General features: G+C 37.3%; 1 protein-coding gene and 1 pseudogene across 1 annotated transcript; both read right to left on the bottom strand.

Moving 5' to 3' along the window:
* Nucleotides 1-338: 338 nt before the first annotated feature.
* AASDHPPT (aminoadipate-semialdehyde dehydrogenase-phosphopantetheinyl transferase) lies at nucleotides 339-19,791 on the bottom strand. The gene is made up of 6 exons (XM_053594079.1): nucleotides 19,511-19,791; nucleotides 17,644-17,869; nucleotides 4,562-4,683; nucleotides 3,799-3,960; nucleotides 2,385-2,456; nucleotides 339-625 (listed from the first exon to the last, which is right to left on the bottom strand). The coding sequence occupies exons 1-6, from the start codon at nucleotides 19,691-19,693 to the stop codon at nucleotides 461-463; spliced, it is 930 nt and encodes a 309-aa protein (XP_053450054.1). The 5' UTR covers nucleotides 19,694-19,791; the 3' UTR covers nucleotides 339-460.
* LOC128587739 (THO complex subunit 4-like) lies at nucleotides 4,690-9,297 on the bottom strand (annotated as a pseudogene).
* Nucleotides 19,792-19,794: the final 3 nt, after the last annotated feature.

Genomic DNA, 19,794 nt, shown 5'->3' with positions numbered 1-19,794 from the left:
TGAGGTTGCTGTGAGCTATAATGCCATAGCACTCTACTGAAAGTGGTAAAGTAAGACTCTGTCTCAAAAAAAATAAAAAAGAGAAGGAAAGAAAAAAGTTGCCAAAATAAAGGTCTGGAAAGATTCAGGTTTCAAGAGTAGTGTCTCTGTAAGATAGAATTTAATGCTTCCTTTTTGCATATCTGTAAGTTCTACTTTTTTCCGCAGCGAGCATGTATCACTTTAAGATTAATTCTGCCATCTCTTCTACTTCTACCAAGTCAATGCAATTTTGGAGAGCAAGAGGTAAACACCTATTCTAGTGAGCTATCTTGAATTGGAAGTCTGCTTTTTTAACAGGAAAAGTTTTCATTTTTTTTAAAACTGTTTTGTGAAATAAAATTTGATACTATCAAGCATTTATTTTTCAGTAAATATGGAAGATTACAAACAGTTTCATTTCCTTTTGTTACTCAGGAAATCATGACTTTGTACCATTTCGTATTAGAATTTCTTCTGTGAAGCAAAAACAGTCCCAAAATGAAGGATCTTCAGGTGTCATGGGAACAGCAGATGCTATTAAATCATTAAAGGTGAGAATAGTAAATTTCCTCTGGGTTGTTTTAGAATCATCTTGAGATGGAACCTAAAAGGGAAAAAAATAGATTACCTCACTGTTATAGTACACGTTAATCTTCTGATCAATTTCATAATTATAAAAATAACAAAACCAAATTACATTTCCATAACATAAAATTACAACATAGTACAATTTCTAGAATACTGTCTTCACTGCTATATTAGTGTTACTAATATAACAAATTAAAAAATATGAAATAGAAAACCTGGTTCTTGAACTTTTTAAATATAACCTGTGGTTATTGTTTAAAATGTAGATTTACTCAGCCCCTCATCCAAAAAGTCTGAATCAGAAGTTATGAGGTAATAGAATCTGTAATTTTAACAAGCAGGTGGACTATTTTGCTAATGATGGGCTACAAGGCAAACTTTTGAGAAATACTGCTCTAGAGGGTAGATCAAACTGTTACAACTACATGAAGATGAACACTTCTTTAGGAAATTAAGAGCTCTATCCAAAGTACTGAACATGCAAACATTTCACAGATTATAATTCTCCATAGAAACAAAATATTTGCAGACACCATATAGCTAGAGGGATTGAGAACAAAAGGATAGTTAATGTGGGTCAGAATGTCTTTAGATTAATAGGTGTCAATTTTAACATGCCATCTTTTTTTGAGACAAGAGTCTCACTATGTCACCCTCAGTAGAATGCCGTCGCATCACAGCTCACAGCAACCTCAAACTCTTGGGCTTAAGTGATTCTCTTGCCTGAGCCTCCCGAATAAGCTGGGACTACAGGCACCCCCCATAACACCCGGCTTTTTGGTTGCGGTTGTCATTGCTTTTTAGCAGGACCCAGCCAGGCTCGATCCCGTCAGCTTCGGTGTCTGTGGCTGGCGCCCTACTCACTAAGCTATGGATGCTGTCAACATGCCATTCTTTTTAAAGGAAGATAATCTAGGAAGGATTTTCATCCTTAGACAACACTGTCAAAGGCATGGTCTGTGGCTTGAGCTATTTTTCTGGAAGTCATGATGTATACATATTAGTCATGCTACATTCTCTCACATGGATTCCCTAAATATAAGGGACAGCATACATGTAGCTCTGATTATAATATGTATCAGTGCTGTCTAAACAAATACTTCTGCAGAATCGTAACTGAGATTTTGACCGTAAGGTTCCCTCCACCACTTAGTAGACAGCACTAAGAAAGTATAAGAAGATTGTGATTGAAGAAATTGAATTGAAACTAATGTTGTGCCTCAATATGAAACAAGGTCTCTCATATAATTTAGAATATTAGTTTAAAAAGGGGAGGGGAGACTATTTCCAAGGTAATTCCATTATTCACCAACCTTCAACTTGGCACTCTAATTCACCAGGAAATAAATTACTGTTACGATGACCAGGTGATTATCTTGAATTTCTATTGGAAATATGAGTACGATGACAGCACTAACAAAATTCTTTAAGAATGTTTGAACGTGAAGCAAGTAACATGCTTTTAAAAAGGTTACTGTAGGGTGGTGCCTGTGGCTCAAGGAGTAGGGCGCCGGTCCCATATGCCGGAGGTGGCGGGTTCAAACCCAGCCCCGGCCAAAAACCAAAAAAAAAAAAAAAGGTTACTGTAAAATCCCCAAAGATCTTAAAGACGTGATAATGAAAAATACTTCTAAGTCATTAATCTCAAAAAAAAAAAAAAAAAAAAAACCAACCCTCTAACAACATGATGTAAGGCAAATCAGTATCTCCATCAATAAAGAACAAACTTAATATTGATTCATGCTTTGTAGGAAAGAGAAATCCTAAAATCTTACATCCTGATGTCTAGATCCATCTGGTTTCTTCAGAGCTACTGCAACAAAATGGTGCTCATCTATTTTGCTTTCCTAAAATATAAAAATAAATATGGTTTACTAAATACATAAATCTAGAGTTATAGTCACATTTTCTAAGCCTTATTCTCTGTCTATACACACAGACACTGCCCTCCTTCCCTAAACCACTTAAGAAGTGGCCCGTTAGTCCTAAATACTGTATTATGTATTTCTTCTTGTATGAGCACAGTGGTTAATGACTCCCCTACATTTAACACTGGAACAGCACTCTAACTGTCTGCATTCCACATTCTGTGAGTAAATTCAGTAACACCCTCTGTGGTATATCCTGTCTCCAGAGCAGAAGCTAGATAATGGGCAACTAGGAGCAAGTGTTATATTCAGCTCTCACATCTTATTAGCCTTTGACTTTTTGACTTTTAATATTTTGAATTAAAACCCAACCCCTTTTTATCAATAAAATATTGGTAATTTGGAGTTTGTTTAATGTTTTATTATTGATTAGATTTTAGGTTATACATTCTCAGCCAGAATACTACATAGGTGATATAACCTGTCTAGAGGTACATGGTAGTTATCTGTCCTTTACTGGTTTAATATTTTGTATTTTTATTGTTTAATTATTTGTATTTTTTAAGTGTAAATTAAGACAAAAATTATGCTACAACATGTGTCTGTAAGCATTTAGTCAACTACATACTACAGCCAATGTAAAATCGTGCTGTAAGTTTATAGGTAAACTTAATCAATGTATAATTTTCTAGTTTCCCTCATGTATGAAACAACGAAGGGGAAAGAGACTCCAAGACACTCTACCGAGGGTGACAAAGTGAGACTCTTGTCTCTTAAAAAAAAAAAAAATTTTAAGAATAACAAAACAGCTCTGAGTATTCTAGTTTCTAATTCTGAGGCCGAGTTACTAAATCACACTAATAGCCTCCAATACTGTCTTTTTGGCTTATGTAAGTTTGTGTTAGGTTTCCCTCACTAGCAACTTTAGAAAATTGCTAGTGACAGAAACAAATACAGAAAGAAACCAAAATCTTTAACTGGATCAATAATGCCCCACATGATGTACCAGCCTAATACAGCATCTCTTTCAAATCCCCTCATTATGGTCCAGCCAAAGTGGCTTCCTGTTGGCAGTTCCTGTACACAAAGCTCTATTTCAGGGCCTTTCTTTCCTACTCTACTTAACTCCCCACAACTCAACTGTCAAGTGTCAGCTTGAATGTTAAATGCTCGCATAGTGTCCCTGACTTTACTTTCAGAGCACCAGGACGGGACTGGATTCCAGTGTCTAACTGCAATGACTAAGCCTCTCCAAACTGATCACACGGACATGCACAAAATACAAAAATTCTCAGTACAATAATTCTAATGCATTTCTTACCTCAAATGCCCATTCTTTTTCCTCCTTGCCATCCAAAAACAATCGTGTTTCTTTATAAACTTGGCCTATATCCAAGTTTAAGGGAGATATATCAAATTCAAGCCGCTGCAATTCAAATCCTAGCCCAACACCAATGGCTTTTATGAAGCTTTCTTTCAATGCCTATGTTAAAAAGAGACATTTTCACTTAGAATTTTATAGATAAAAAAATTATCTAGAATTTTATAGATACATACGGATTTTAAACCCCATACTACATTATGGCTAGCATGGAGACAAACCATCCCTGTGATTTTAAGGCAAATCACTGACGCTTTTCTCTGCCATTACTCATTTCCTCATGTGAAACTTGCTACGATACTAACAGAGTACCTGTCTCATAAAACTGTCATATGTGAATTAAATTAACTAAGAACTTAAAAGTAATGTCTTATCACATGCAGTAAATATTACGTAAGTATTTGTTAAATAAGGCCTCGTGTATTAGTTTAAGACAATAAACATTTATAAATGGTGATAAAATATTTTGTGTTAGCTTGAAGCATCTAATTAAGCATAAAATATAGCTTAAATTTTCTTAAAATAAGTGTCATTATAATGAACTACTGTATGCATAAAAAAATTAAAAGTTCTCAAGTAATCACCCATTTACTTCAAGCACACTATGAATTACTGGGTAATCAAAGATCTTTTACTGCTATTGTAAGTGAAGATAATGAAATCATTATACACTTTTATTTTTAAAATTAGAAAGGAATTATACCCAATTCCTATAAAACATATCCAGCTGAGTCCATTCATCCTTAAAGCTTCTGATTGTTTCCCATTCTTTGTTGGTAAACTTTCTTTTCATAATATGAAAGAATTCTGGGATTGAACCACGACCTGTCAGTTAAGAAAATAATAATTAAAAACAGTCCTTCCATTAAAAAACAAAAAAGCTGCTCTATTATCACAACTGTTAAGGACAGCACAATAAGAAAGCTGTAGATCAACCTCACTTTTGAAGCTTCAGCAAACCAAAGTAAGCTGGGAATTAGAATAATACACCACCTCCAGCAGCGGTTAACCCAGAAATAGAAGAGAAGTTTAAGTGAAATTCTATGAATTATTAAATAATTAAGCAGAAAAACCATATAGTTCTATCAACAGATGTCCAAAGAAATTTTTATAAAATATAGCTGCCAAACATGTTATAAATTCTAAACTACTATAAAAGGAAATTTCTTATCTGACAATGTTTTTAACAGAATTCAACAACAAACATTCTTAAAATAGAGCCTACAACACTATTCTAGGTTTTAGAATTTTACTTTATTATAGGGTAAAGGGGGAGATAATTATTTTATTGTAATTTGGGGGAACTGTATTTTTACTCTAAGTTTTTGCTGTGGTTGGAAAATTAATATATACCTCATTTCTTCAAAATTAACTGTTTTCAAATGTGTTTTCTAATATGACTTCTCCAAATAAAAATTTTTTTATTTTTATTTCTTGTGGATGTTACTGTGAAATAACCCCATTAAAAAAATTTTTTTTGAAATAGCATGAGCTCCACTGCTCCACAAACAATAGTATATTACACAGCACTCTAAAAATAAAATATACAACTTAAAGGAGTTGAACCTTATAACTAAGGGATAAGATATAAATTAAATACATGGTAAATCTCTCATATTGTATTTTTCCAAAGTATTACAATTATATTTGTTTTTACCACCAGGCAGGAACTATCATTTATTATACAAATATGCAGAATATACACAAACATTACACAAATATGTATTCAACTAATGGTGAAAAACAAATTATCATTATTCTTGTCCTCAGATGCTTAACAGCTTATCGGGCCTATTAGAAAGTCTGGCCCAAAGTTGGTGAACCACAAACATTTACTAGATGAATAAATGAATGTTAATTATTATTTGTTAAGTTACTTCTTAAATGTTTTACTGCCCTCTGTCCTTAGTTCATAAAGGCATTATTGTCCAGAAAACCTTTTGAGGGTAGTCCCTTTGCAGATTTAGTTAACATGGCTTGTTTATTCCAAATCCCATTTTAAAATACTGCACTCCAAAATCTGACATTCTCAAACTGCTTGACTGTAACTTTTTTTTTCTACACACATTTCTATTTTATTATGGAAAAGGTGAAACCACCACCTTCTCCACAACAGCAACCAGTAAAATTTATCCCGAAAATAACTTGGTACAAAACAGGTCTGTTTCAGAATTAAAAAAAAAAGAAAGAAAAGAAAAAAACCTTTATGTGAGTTTTTAAATCTTATTTTAAAACATAAAAGAAACAAATCCAGCATTGGCCACACAGCCCCAGTCACCACCCATCCCCCAACCAGGGAAGCACGGTGAGACGTCTGAGTCCTGTTCCACGTATGGATCTGCTGGTCTGTTTAACTGGTGTCCATTCTGACAGTGTAGGCATCCAGCTCTCCTGCAGAAAGCTGCTGTTTTGAGTTTGTGCCGGTGCCTCTGCCTCTTCTCTGGGTGCCTCCACCAAAAACCTCCAGAACCACGGTTTCTAGCCATGCCGCCTGTTTACACTCTGTGTGGGTCTCCGCTGTGTATCAATCTGTGATGTAACAAGCTGGATGTTCATAGGACGGCCATCCAAAAGGACACCATTGTACTGCTTCATCACTTTCAAGGCAACTGCCTTCCGCTCAAAGTGCACATCTGCCCTTCCTAAACTGCGGCCAGAGTGATCGTAGTGCACAGGTGCCTTCTTCAGCGTTCCAAACTCGGCAAAGAGTTCCTGAATATCAAGTTCCGACGCTCCAAAATCCAGATTTGACACCAGGAGTTTCCCTCCGGTCTCCACACCGGCACCACCCCCGAAACCACTGTCGAAAAGATGGTGCTGCCACTTGTCGGAAGTTGTTTTGGCCTGCTGTAGGGCGCTGGTCGGTTTCTGCCGCCACCACCGCCCACGGAGGTCGATTCCGGATGGGCCCGCCGCCTGGATTCACTCGCGCGGCCGCCTCGCTGGCTCCAGTTCAGCTTAATGATGTCGTCCAGAGACATGTCCATTTTATCAGCCATGGTGGGCGCAGAATCGGGCCTCGGCTCCCTTGACTATAACTCTTAAAATGATAGTTGAAACCACACTCTCCGTAAGTACTTCTTATGGGTAGAAGTACGTCTGGAAAAAAGACTTACTTAATGCTTTACTGGCATTTAATCAGTAATTCACCCCAAGAGAATTCAAACAGTTAGAATTCCATTATGATCATTCACTAAAAAAACCCCAAGTGCTACATAATAGTAAGAATATCAGGGTGAGCAAACTGTATTACAGTCCTTATCTGCATTCGAAGTTTCCGGTTTCTTCAACACTAACTACATCCTTTTCCCATAGTTGTCTCAAGGGCAGAAAACGCTGAAAGTTCTCTGACAAAAACTATTTGCTATTCCCCCACTACCCAGACTTCAACAGCCAGGTATTTCTGATGACCCTGAGTGACAAATAGCACTTTGGGATCAAGACAAAGACCCTCATTAATTCCCAAGCACTGAAATACTCAACTGTGATCGCAACTGAGTTCTGGACAAGGGATTCTTACCCTTTGGGGCCACAGAGTTCTTTGACAGTCTGGTGCTTATTCCCCAACCCCTTTCTGAATCTAACTAGAAGTCCCTTAACAAAAACCATTCTGGGAGCCGGCCCTGTATGTCGAGGGTGGTGGGTTCAAACCCAGCCCCGGCCAAACTGCAACAAAAAAATAGCCGGGCGTTGTGGCTGGCGCCTGTAGTCCCAGCTGCTTGGGAGGCTGAGGCAAGAGAATCGCCTAAGCCCAAGAGTTAGAGGTTGCTGTGAGCTGTGACACCAACCACGGCACTCTACCCGAGGGCAGTACAGTGAGACTCTGTCTCTACAAAAAAAAAAAAAAAACAAAAAAACCCATTTTGTTCAGTGCCTCACCAGTACCTACCTACACACTGGCTTCCTAAAGAATACCTCAAGGAAAGTAAGAACAAAAAGCTTCCAAAAGCAACTCAAGTATATCAGATTTTGAACACGGGGAGCACTACATCTACACACATCATCAGCTCTTGCCTCTTGAATGGCTTCTAACTCAAACAGAATCGTGTAATGATAATGAAGGAATAGTTATCTTGAGTTTGGAAGACAGCACTATATACACTGTATTCTTAATGGAATCACATTCAAAAAACATAAATTTAAAAAGATATACCTAGGGTAACCCACAGTGCCACTTTTCTTAATTTTAATTTCACAGCCTCAGGAAGCCCTCAGACATTTAACTAAATATGATGGTGCAATCAAGGAAAAAAATCTTTAAATATGCATCCTCATAAACTGATTAACATAAAAGACAATCAATCTGGCACAATCCCTAGAAAGCAATCACATAACTCATTATGTATAGTTAAGAAAGTATCCAATAAGAATACATTTTCATACACTTTTGAGGGCATCTTATCCAGTCCACAAAATAAAAAATTTGACAGCAGCAGGAAAAGGTCATTTTGGAAAAAAGGCAAAGCACAACAGTGCCACATTGTGGCATTACAGTGGAAATGCACAGTGCATACAATTCTGTTAAGTACCACACATAGTTTATATAAGAAACTGAAACGAAATCAGCAGGAAGTATCAGTAGAACATGCAATCTGTCCCTCAAACTATTTAAATACGGCACAATTAACAGATGTATACATTGGAAAATCCTAATACCATCACATCTTCATGTCTGTTATACTCATTTAATTGAACATTTAAGAATAAGTGTGTGTGTATATTATATGTATAAAAAGACTAAATGACTAAAAAATACATAAAATCACCAATCAAGTTTAGAAAACCCTGATTCTCTATCATATAGCTTAATCTGTTGAGAAAGCAATGTTAGATAGTATGTTCTGCAATGATTAACTAATCAAGACTACATATTGGGGAAAAAAGGTTTAAACACAGCAGTAACCTACAATAAAATCATTTACATCTAATATCCCTACCTACTACTGCAGGCCTATGAAAAAAATCCTACTAGCACCAGAATCAATTTCTCTACAAAACCCACCTACATCAATTTCTCTACAAAACAGAGTCACCAATGTGTACACTAACATCACCTCACTCTTTAAAAAAGAGGGGGACAGTTATTTTGGGAGGAGTGAAAGGGAGTCAAGCAATGTCCACTGGTATGCTACTTCTAAGGATCAAACTTCAGCTTAGGATAATAAATCACATTAGAAGTTCTAACAGTTATACTCTGTAAGTCTTCTGTGGGAGGTGAGTCTCCTAAAACCTGAGCAACTATGTACACAGTATACTTGACATATGGCTCATTTGCAGGAATTTATTTAGAGGAAATAAACAGGAGATTTATTTATTTAGAGGAGAATTAAACAGACACATCTAAGCTACCAATGAAAGCCTCACTAACAAGATGCACTGACAAAGTATCTCTTTGAAGGCAGTCTGAAGCTTCACTTGCTCTTATGTGTATTTATTTAAATGTACAGGTACCAGGCCCCACACATTAGATGTACAGGTGTCTCATCATGTAATCATAGCATCTTGGGAGGCCAACGCGGAAGGACTACTTGAGGCCAGAAATTTGAGAGCAGACTAAGCAACAGATCAAGACCCTGACTCTACAAGAAAAACAAAAAGAAAAATCAGCTGGGCAAAGTGGCAGGTGAAAAGAGTTGTTTTTATGACTGAACAACAACAAAAACAATCCCAAAGGACAGCACACGCAGCCTTAGCGTTTGAAACCTGTGGGAATTTGCTGTGCTGGGTTTCCAACTTGTCTGGGAATTGCAGCACCCCCTTCTTACTCCCAACTTCTCCCTTTCATGACGGCACTGTCTATTCTATGCCTTCTTCCACCCCTGTATTTTAAAAGATGACATGTCTCTGGTTCAACAGGTCCACCGAAAGAGAGGAATTCTACTCCAAGATGGAACAGACAAGTCTCCTATGACCTGATTTAGATGAATCAGATGATGAGATATGCAATTTTATGAGTTGATGGGATTTAAATGAGATTTAAAGTTAATGCTGGAATGGACTAAGACTTGGGAGATGGGGTGAATTTTCTATGTTGGATGGAAATAAATTTGGGCGGGGGGAGGCAGAGGATGGACTATTCTGAGTTGAAGAGTGCATCCTAAAATTCACATTCACCAAGAACCTAGGAATATAATCTTATTCGTAACACAGTAGTCTGTAGATATAATCACGTTAAGATGAAGTCATACTTGATTAGGGTTAAGTTCAGAATCCAACGACAAGTGTCTTTACAAGGAAAGACAGACACAGGGAGGAGACAGGAAAGGCCATGTGATGGTAAGAGGCAAACTGGAGTGACATGAGGACAAGCCAAGGATGGCTACGCTACAAGTCAGGAGTAACTAGGGAGAGGCGAGGAAAGATTCCTTCCCGGAATCTTCAGGGGAAGCGAGGCCCTGCTAGTACTATGATGAACTCCCAGCCTTCCAGAACTCAAAATAAATTTCTGTTGTTTTAAGAAACCATCTCTGTGGTACTGTCAGGCAACCTAAGGACACTAATACACACACACACACACACACACACACGCACACACACACGCGTGCGCGCGCGCAATTAAATTAAAATATGCAAACATACTCACTCTTCCTCATGAGTTTTAACATTATGTCCCTGGAGTCAAATGTTCAAGTGCTGGCTTCATCACTCCTTACCTATCGGCTAGGTATCCCTAATCCAAAAACCCAAACGCTGAAATCCAAAATGCTACAAAATCTGAAACTTTTTGAGCACCAAAATGCGGAAAGAAAATGCTCACTGAAGCATTTCAGATTTCCAGTTGGGGATACTAAACCTGCATGTGATTTACTTAACTTTTATTTAACATTTCTATGGCTGCTTCTTAAACTGTAAAATAGTGTCAAAAAGTTGGGCAGACTTAAGAATAAACATGTGAAGACCTAGAACTATCAAGTACTTCGTAAATGTTAGCTCTAAGGTTGTGACGGTTATTACTGTCAAATGTCCATCTTCTCTTACGAACATCTATCAAGAAAGGCTTAAGCGGTCTTACTATCACTACTTACAGAACATTTTATACCTTAATAACATTAACCTTTGTCTACTGTACGTGTCACAAATATATTCCCTGGTTTGTGAAAAATGATTTAATATGAAATCACATCTGTTGACTTTGTGTGGTTTCTTCATACCCTTCTAGGGTTAAAAAGACATTCTTCTAGAAGAGGGACCAAATAAACAATTGTATTGTGTCCTAGTAACTGGTATTAAACTTAACTGCAACTGTATTGTATAATGAGAGGCAAGGATCTAATGGCTTTTTGATAATTTCACTCATTAAAAAAAAAAAAGGAGTACAATTTTTCTCTTTTTTGGCTCTGTTAATTAAATCCAATACAGTGTTTCCCAAACATTAATATTATTTACAATTAACTGGAAAAACTGACAGTCTCTCACAAATGTAGTCCTCTCAGAAATTCTAGCACAAGTCTGTGACAGTTGCAAGGAAATCTCCATTTTTAATAAGCATCTTGGCTAATTTTGCTATCTTTCCCACAATTTTAGAAACATGATGTTATGGTCCTACTACTGACCCAGAAATCTGAGACTAAACAGACTCTAGTGCCTTTCAAGATAAAACTATCACTTGGGTACTAGAAGGACCATCTAACCACCCATAAAAATTACTTCTAATATAATTCTAATGTGATTTCCTCTTTCTATTGTGGTTAAATACACGTAATTTTACCCATTTTTTAAATGTATAGACATTGACACTGTTGTACAGTCATCACCACTATCTCCAGAACTTTTTGTTCTTTTGTTAAGCTGAAATCAATCTGTCTACTTCCAAATCTTCTCTAGTCTAAGAAATGTTTCATTTTTGTCTTATGCATTTAATCTGTCTTCAGTAATATGTATTTTCATAAACCAAATATCTATTTCAGTCCCCTTTATCTACGTAATTTCCTCTTCTTTCTAGAAATGGTTCTCAAGTTTGTCCTCTACCACCAACTCAATGTCTATACAAAAATAAACAGTTTCCTGTACACATTCTACTTTTACTACTGACTTTTGGGGAAAAGAAAGAATTTTGTAGGATGGAGGGTTGTATTTTTTTACTTGAATTTAGTAATGAGATTAATTATCTCCCAAAATTTAAGGGGGTAAAAAAAGGTCCACGGAGAATTTTCATCTCGGAGAAAACATTCCTTCTAAGTCTTTTGGCCTTTAGCATTTCCTCTTCTAACTTTCTAAGTTTAAAAATATTGTTTTAGGGCGGCGCCTGTGGCTCAGTGAGTAGGGCGCCGGCCCCATATGCCGAGGGTGGCGGGTTCAAACCCAGTCCCGGCCAAACTGCAACCAAAAAATAGCCGGGCGTTGTGGCGGGCGCCTGTAGTCCCAGCTACTCCGGAGGCTGAGGCAAGAGAATCGCTTAAGCCCAGGAGTTGGGAGGTTGCTGTGAGCCGTGTGACGCCACGGCACTCTACCCGAGGGCGGTACAGTGAGACTCTGTCTCTACAAAAAAAAAAAAAAAAAAAAAATTGTTTTATACAGATGGCTTGCTTTTAAAGGAAATGAGGGGCATTTCTTTTAAAACACAGCATTCTGCTGTATTTATTTTCTGCAATGTGCTTTTCTTAATTAACAATACACATTTAAGTCCCTTTAGGTTCGCATAGAATTAACTCATTTATTATAGCTAACAGTCTGTAGAATGCATGAACTGCAATTTATTTAACCAATTTCTATTAACAGTATCAGACTTTGTTCTGAAACAAAAATATTATAGCTATATCCACTAGTCTATTTGTGTACAGAATAGAACAGTAGAAAAGTCTAACTTTTGTACAGAATATGGTAAACGAAATTGCTCTATCAAAGGTACACTGTATATCAATTTTAACATTATTTTCCAACAAAGCCAGCAGCTAACTTGTATTTCTTCTATGTATGATTGTTCAACATCCTCACCAGCACCAGCTATTTTCTTCAATTTTTGGCAAACCTGATGCACACCTCATTGTTAACTTTTGTGTCTGTAGTACATTTATGTCTGCAGTACTTTTGTGTCTGTAGTACTTTTGTCTGCAGTACCTTTGTGTCTGCAGTACTTTTGTGTCTGTAGTACATTTATGTCTGCAGTACACTTGTGTCTGCAGTACTTTTCTGTCTGTAGTACATTTGTGTCTGTAGCACTTTTCTGTCTGTAGTACATTTGTATCTGCAGTACATTTGTGTCTGTAGTACTTTTATGTCTGTAGTACACTTATGTCTGCCTTACTTTTGTGTCTGTAGTACATTTGTATCTGCAGTACTTTTGTATGTGCAGTACATTTGTGTCTGAAGTACATTTGTGTCTGTAGTACATTTGTGTCTATAGTACATTTGTGTCTGTAGCACTTTTCTGTCTGTAGTACATTTGTATCTGCAGTACTTTTGTATGTGCAGTACATTTGTGTCTGTGGCACTTTTCTGTCTGTAGTACATTTGTATCTGCAGTACTTTTGTATGTGCAGTACATTTGTGTCTGTGGCACTTTTCTGTCTGTAGTACATTTGTATCTGCAGTACTTTTGTATGTGCAGTACATTTGTGTCTGTGGCACTTTTCTGTCTGTAGTACATTTGTATCTGCAGTACTTTTGTATGTGCAGTACATTTGTGTCTGTGGCACTTTTCTGTCTGTAGTACATTTGTATCTGCAGTACTTTTGTCTGTAGTACATTTATGTCTGTAGTACATTTTTGTCGGTAGTAGTTTTATGTCTGTAGTACATTTGTGTTTGTAGTACATTTTATATCCAGATGGCTTACCAATTATACCAGCACAATTTAATGAGTAAGCTAATCTTTTATCCACTGAATTATTATGTACATATCCTGGGCTCTTTCTCTCAACTCTCCCAGTTGTCTATTCTTTTACTTACATCATAAACTTTTGTTTACAATTCCTAATATGGGAATTTTTATAAAATGGTTTTATAAAATGGTAAAACAAAGCCCTTCTTATATTTTTTATATTCTTAGACTACAGTACTAAGTACTACAGACACAAAAGTACTGCAGTAATTTCTTCTGTAACTTCAAACTTAATTCCGTTTCCCAGAATTTTTCATAGCTATCATGATTGTAAATTCTTAGTGCCTTAACCTTATATAAAATAATAATAGTACTTACACCCTAGGCTTAAGATGATGAAATAAGACAATAAATTTAAGGCATTTAACACAGTGCCACCTCATAGGTATCCCTCAGTAAATCCTAGTTCCACAAATAATGGAAAAGACCCACATGTAACTGGGAAGGGGGAAAACTTAAAGACAAATACTTGGTTTTCTAGTAAAGAACTAAAAGTGATGTAACTTATCTCCAGCCTTAAATTAAAAAAAATTGATTTATATTCTACAAAATGCAGATTTAGATGAATATAGATAAGCCTAAATAAAAATGATAGTGTAATAGACATGTAGTAGCAACAAGGTTGAAAACAGACTGAGGGGAATGGAAATGGCAAAGAGAAAAAAGCTAGGAAGGTAAATGGATGAGTGAGGAAGGAAAAATACACAAAGAACTATTCCACTGAAAATCCCAACTCACAGATGAGAACCAACAGTTTATATTCTACCTAGAATCTGATATGAATATAGTTTTTCACAATAATTCCCCCCCCCACCTTTTTTTTTTTTTTTTTGAGTTTTTGGCCAGGGCTGGGTTTGAACTCGCCACCTCCAGCATATGGGGCCAGCACCCTACTCCTTTGAGCCACAGGGGCCGCCTTTTCACAGTAATTTCAACAAATTGAAGAAATGAAAGGTAGCGCTCCCCTAAACTCCTTTCTACCATCTGTATACTCGATCAGTATTTATGCACTAGACCCTCTGCTAGGTACCAAGCACACCGTGACAAAAATGACACAAGCATGATTCCTAAACTCCCCTAATGAGGGGAATAACACATAATCAAATTACACCTGGAAGAAAGAAACGCAGAGCTTCCTAGGTGCATAGATTGCTCTCCCCAGACACAGCAGCAATGGAGAACTGGAGAGAGAGGGAAATGAGCTGCACTTAGAAATGGCTAATATGGGCAGCACCTGTGGCTCAAAGGAGTAGGGCACTGGCCACATATGCTGGAGGTGGCGGGTTCAAACACAGCCCCAGCCAAAAACTGCAAATAAAATAAAATAAAATAAAATATGGCTAATACAAAAAGAAGGAATAAGACTCCACAAGTTCTTACACGATGGGAGTAACACAGCTGACTTTTTCAATATGCCAGTGATGCCCCCAAAGGCCAGTTCCATCTTGGAAGCTGACAATCTAGTAACAGTGCCCAAAATACATTACAGTATACCTCCCTTGTTGCTATCATAAGTTTAGTCTACTATCATTTAGCAAGCCTCTGAGGAATACCCCTTGCTCAACTTCCTCACTTATTCTGATCAGCAAAGTAAGTCAAATGAATCTCCGATAAACAGACCATCATCTACTCACTACCCACACTAAGAAATCATGCTGTGTTCATTCATACTTCAGAAATTAGTGGCATGGTAATAATATCAGGGACAACTGGAAAATATCTCTTTCCTGTGTGTTACTGAACAGAATAGCTTTTTAGCTATGAAACAATAAAAGAAAAGGCCTAAACATTGTGATTAGTGAAAATAAGATCAAAAAAGCTGGGTGAAAAAAATTTTAGTAAGACATAAAAGGCAACTTAATATTCAATTTTTGCTTAGCTACCTTTTATTTGTTCATCTGATACTGACCATAAGCCAACCCTGCCCACCAAGTCAACTGATAATCAAATCTGTTTCCTGTAGGCATCATTTCCAAGCAGGTATCAACTCCCTGGGCCAATCATTACTGTATAGTTGTGCTGACTGCATTCTAAGAAATAATGGCCTTTCCACTACTTCTGATTTTAAAAAGTTCATGTAAACATAATAAAAAGCTATAGAAACATATAGGACAATTCCCACGCTCATTTTGAATCCTCTGTAGCACAGGTTCCTTTAGAACAAGCTTTTCATGACACTGCTGAATCCAATCCTCTACTGAGAAAAATGGGTATATGCACATCCAAAATGTAGCAAACAATTTCAAGAGGTTAAAAAAAAAAAAAAAAGGCCTTGAAGTTTATCAACAGAGTCAGGTCAAGAACTTGTTATAATGCTTCCAAAACACTGGAGTCTTGTTCTAAACAAACTTGAAAAGTTATAATCAGGTCAGAGAATGAGTAGCTGGTGGGAAGGCAAGGTGAAGACTTTTTAAAGCTAAAGAAAGATGAGTCACAGCCATACCCAGAAGCCTACACTGCAGCAGTGTTTATTCATTTGACAAATATTTACCGGCCCTGTTGATACTCCGTGAAGTGCTAACAGATATGATACTGATCAAACTCTGATGCAGCTAACATGGTTCCTGTTCTCACATCTATCAGGGGAAAGAAAATCAATTACATCCTGAGAGTAATTATGAACTGACAGACATTACTGGAATTATGAGAGCATACAACAAAAGGACCTAACTTAGTTTAGAGGTTCACAAAGCTTCCCTTTTAAAAGAATATGAGATATATCCACTAAACAAGAGTTATATGTGTAGAAATGGGGCTGGGGGCTAAAATTTAAAAGTCTTTCATTGTGAGAGCCATATATTTGAACATCCTGTGGTGAAGGCAGTGTGGAGATTAGATAGTTGTACTATGAAATTAGGAAGATGTGAGTTCTCTTATTAATAGCTTTCTTCTTAACCTACTATCTTCTGATAAAAATTAAAGTATACCTGCATTCATCATAGGATGGTTGAAAAAATTAAATCAGAGAATATACAAAAAACACTTTGCTAAATGGTGTGGCACACAGTAATTGTTCACTAAATATTAGTGATGATGATGAGTATAGTTAAGCAAACCTCTTTTTAGAATGTAATATTAAAATTGCCTAGATATACCAGCCCTATTATAAATGTTAATGGTTCCTACAGCCACCTATGTAAAATAGGTGGCTACTGCCACTAATGTACAATATACAAGTAACTTAGATATTTTAATAATACTTGCTTTTCACTTTTACCTATATAAATGTGCTATAAAGAGCTGTATTTAGACATAGCACAAATACACTCATCCCTTGCTATCCATGGAGGATTGGCTCCAAATCCGCCTCCCTTGCTATCAAGTCATGCTCAAGTCTCAAGTAGTCCCTCATCCCCACCCCCCAACCTGTAGCATCAGCAGATCTGAAAAGGTGGCCTTCCATATCCTCAGTCTTCACATCCCATAAATACTGTAATTTCCAGGCACGTTTTGGTTGTAGGTACAGAATCTGCAGATATGGAGGGCCAACTGTATTTACTGGAAAAAAACTTATATAAGTAGACTGCACAGTTAAGCACATGTTGTTCAAGGGTCAACTGCGCATGTTATTTCTACTTAAGAAACAAAATGTAGTATGTTACCACTGGAATTCTTTTATTAAACAAACCAACTTACTCATTGTGGGAAACGCTTAAGTGAAACAAGCTGAAGCATAATTTTAAAAAATCTTTATATATATTTTACCTTACCTCCACAGGAAGTATTATATGATTATATGAATCTCCAGTTATGGAGAACCTAATACTTTATACACAAGTCTTTTAATACTTTAGGAAACATAATCCTTTTTATATGTAAGTTCTCTCAGATACATTACCATTATATATTACCACTGAGCATGGAGCACATTTTCCCTAAACAAGTATCTATAAAATATCTCCTGGCCTAAAGGTGAGAACTGAAACAGCAAGACACAATTTCTATACAACAGAAGTGCAGCATTACCTGGAAAACTAGTTTTCATTATATCAATTCCAACTTGCAGCTCAGGCTCAGCTGCAAGCACCGCATAGTCACCTTGATGCGAGATGTTAAAGTTGAAATTGGGATAAGGATTCAACGAGTCCTTTGCAAGAACTGGTTTTCCTTTTGCAGTTCTTTGCAAACGGATATTATTCCAAGGGATATTCAATTTCTCTGCAACTAATTTCCTTATCATCAGACGACCAGCCTGTTAAGTACATAGAACATTTGTTATGTATTGATGTCAACTAAAGAGAGGTATTCTGCCTGTAATACACAAAGCACAAATATTTTCATCATTTCTAAAATTTTCATTTTAAAAAGTCTGTAAAGTTCCTAAGTATTAAACCTGCTACATTAAGATTAAAGCAATGATTAATTAAATAGGTTAAAGTCTGGCTTAGCAATTCCTTTTCTTTAAACAGTAGTAACAATGTTAACAGCAGGTATCTTCTCAGTCTTTTCTCTAAGTATTTAAATATATATGCATTTGCATATGTCTTTGCTAGCACTCTATATAAACACATATGAGGTCATACTTACATAGTGTTCTACTGCATACAAGGTTTTTAATTTGTATGTACTGGGAATTACTTCATGTCTGTACTTACTGGAATTGTCTGTGCCCATTTAACCATAGTATTTTATAGCATTAAGGTACAAAAGAAGTATTGACTATTTCCCAATTACTGGGCACTTTAGACTGGCTCTAGATTTGCTTTTATAAAACACCCCAGTAAATAGCCCTATTATTCCTACTTCCATTCATGTATATATTTCTAGATCCTATACCGCCACCGCTCAGCTTCAACAATTGGCAAGCCATAACTTATCTTCTTCAGTCTCTCCTACCTCCATTAATTATTAAGACAGAAACTACCAAAAACAGAAAAACCCCAAGGGTGTAAGACAACAAAGTATAGTATTTTTAAAAAATACCTTTCAAGGTTTCTCCTTCCTTCAAGTCTAACATTAAAAAAAAAAAAAAACTCCAAGTTTTAGGAATTAAGTTCATTTTACAATTTCTTACAAATTACAAAAAGTGTAAAAAATATTCACCAATATGCTTTCAAAAAATGATCAACTACCTCACATTTCAAACAGAAAAGTGCTTCAATATGATACACTTTCAAGAACTGAGCGTATCTGAGGGGACGGATACTGCAGGTTGTTTCAAATTCTACTATATAGTAGCATACGTTTTTATATTGAAATCCAATTTTCTACCTGCTGTATTAAAAATACGTAACTAAATAAATCTACTTAAAATACTGTTTCCTAAGGCACCTGGTAAGGAAAATATGCCTGGGCCTGTATCTGCTTTGGGCTTCCTTTTCACTGGTAAAAGGCAGCTGGCTCAAGTCTCCTCCAGTCCCGGGGGTGTGCAAGGCCGTAAACTAAGTCATATATCAATATTTTCTGGGGCCTATCACGTGCAGGGCACCTTTGGGCGGTGGCAGAATATTTAATAGGTATAGTAAGCATGGACGATGAAATCAAGCAAAGAAAAAAACAGAATTTAACATTTAAAAATAAAAACATTTATTACGGAAAAAAAGGACGTGATTTCATCCGCCTTCCCTATACTTATTGTTTTCTGGAGCGTCTCTATTTTCAGTTGCCCTGGGGAAAGCGCTAATTTCCACAGCCAGCAAGGCCTCCGAGGTTACAAAGACCGTGCAGACCAGGCCGTGCGCACGCCAGACACGCCGCAGCGCGGACCACCCCGGAGGCCCCCCAGGGGTCCAGGAGCGCGGCATCCACGCCCGGGCGGGAGGTCTCCACAGCCCGGCCCACCTCCCCCAGTATTCGTCTTCCTCGGCTCTAAATACCAAAAGACCTAAAGTACCATGGCTGCCTTAGCGTCCCGGGCAAAGACGAACTGGCCAATGCGTTCCTTCTCCTCGGGCTGGATCGATCGCACTGCCAGAAGCCATTCGGCTCGGCTCGGCAGCCAAGTGCCGCAGGAAAAGGCCCAGCGCACGCCCTCCATGGATGGCACCAAGCAGAACCGCTTGGCTGGGAAAACCATACACAGAGAACCGACGCCTCCGCCACCTTGGCCTGATGGCGCGGACGCTAGCGTAGCCCCGCCCCCGTCTTTCCGGCGTCCGTGCGCAGGGGGCGGGGCCT

The sequence above is a fragment of the Nycticebus coucang genome, chromosome 6 (assembly GCF_027406575.1).
Source record: "Nycticebus coucang isolate mNycCou1 chromosome 6, mNycCou1.pri, whole genome shotgun sequence".
In the NCBI taxonomy this organism is placed as follows: Eukaryota; Metazoa; Chordata; class Mammalia; order Primates; family Lorisidae; genus Nycticebus; species Nycticebus coucang.
The sequence above is the reverse complement of the archived record's forward strand: the minus strand, read 5'-3'. Positions and strand labels throughout refer to the sequence as shown.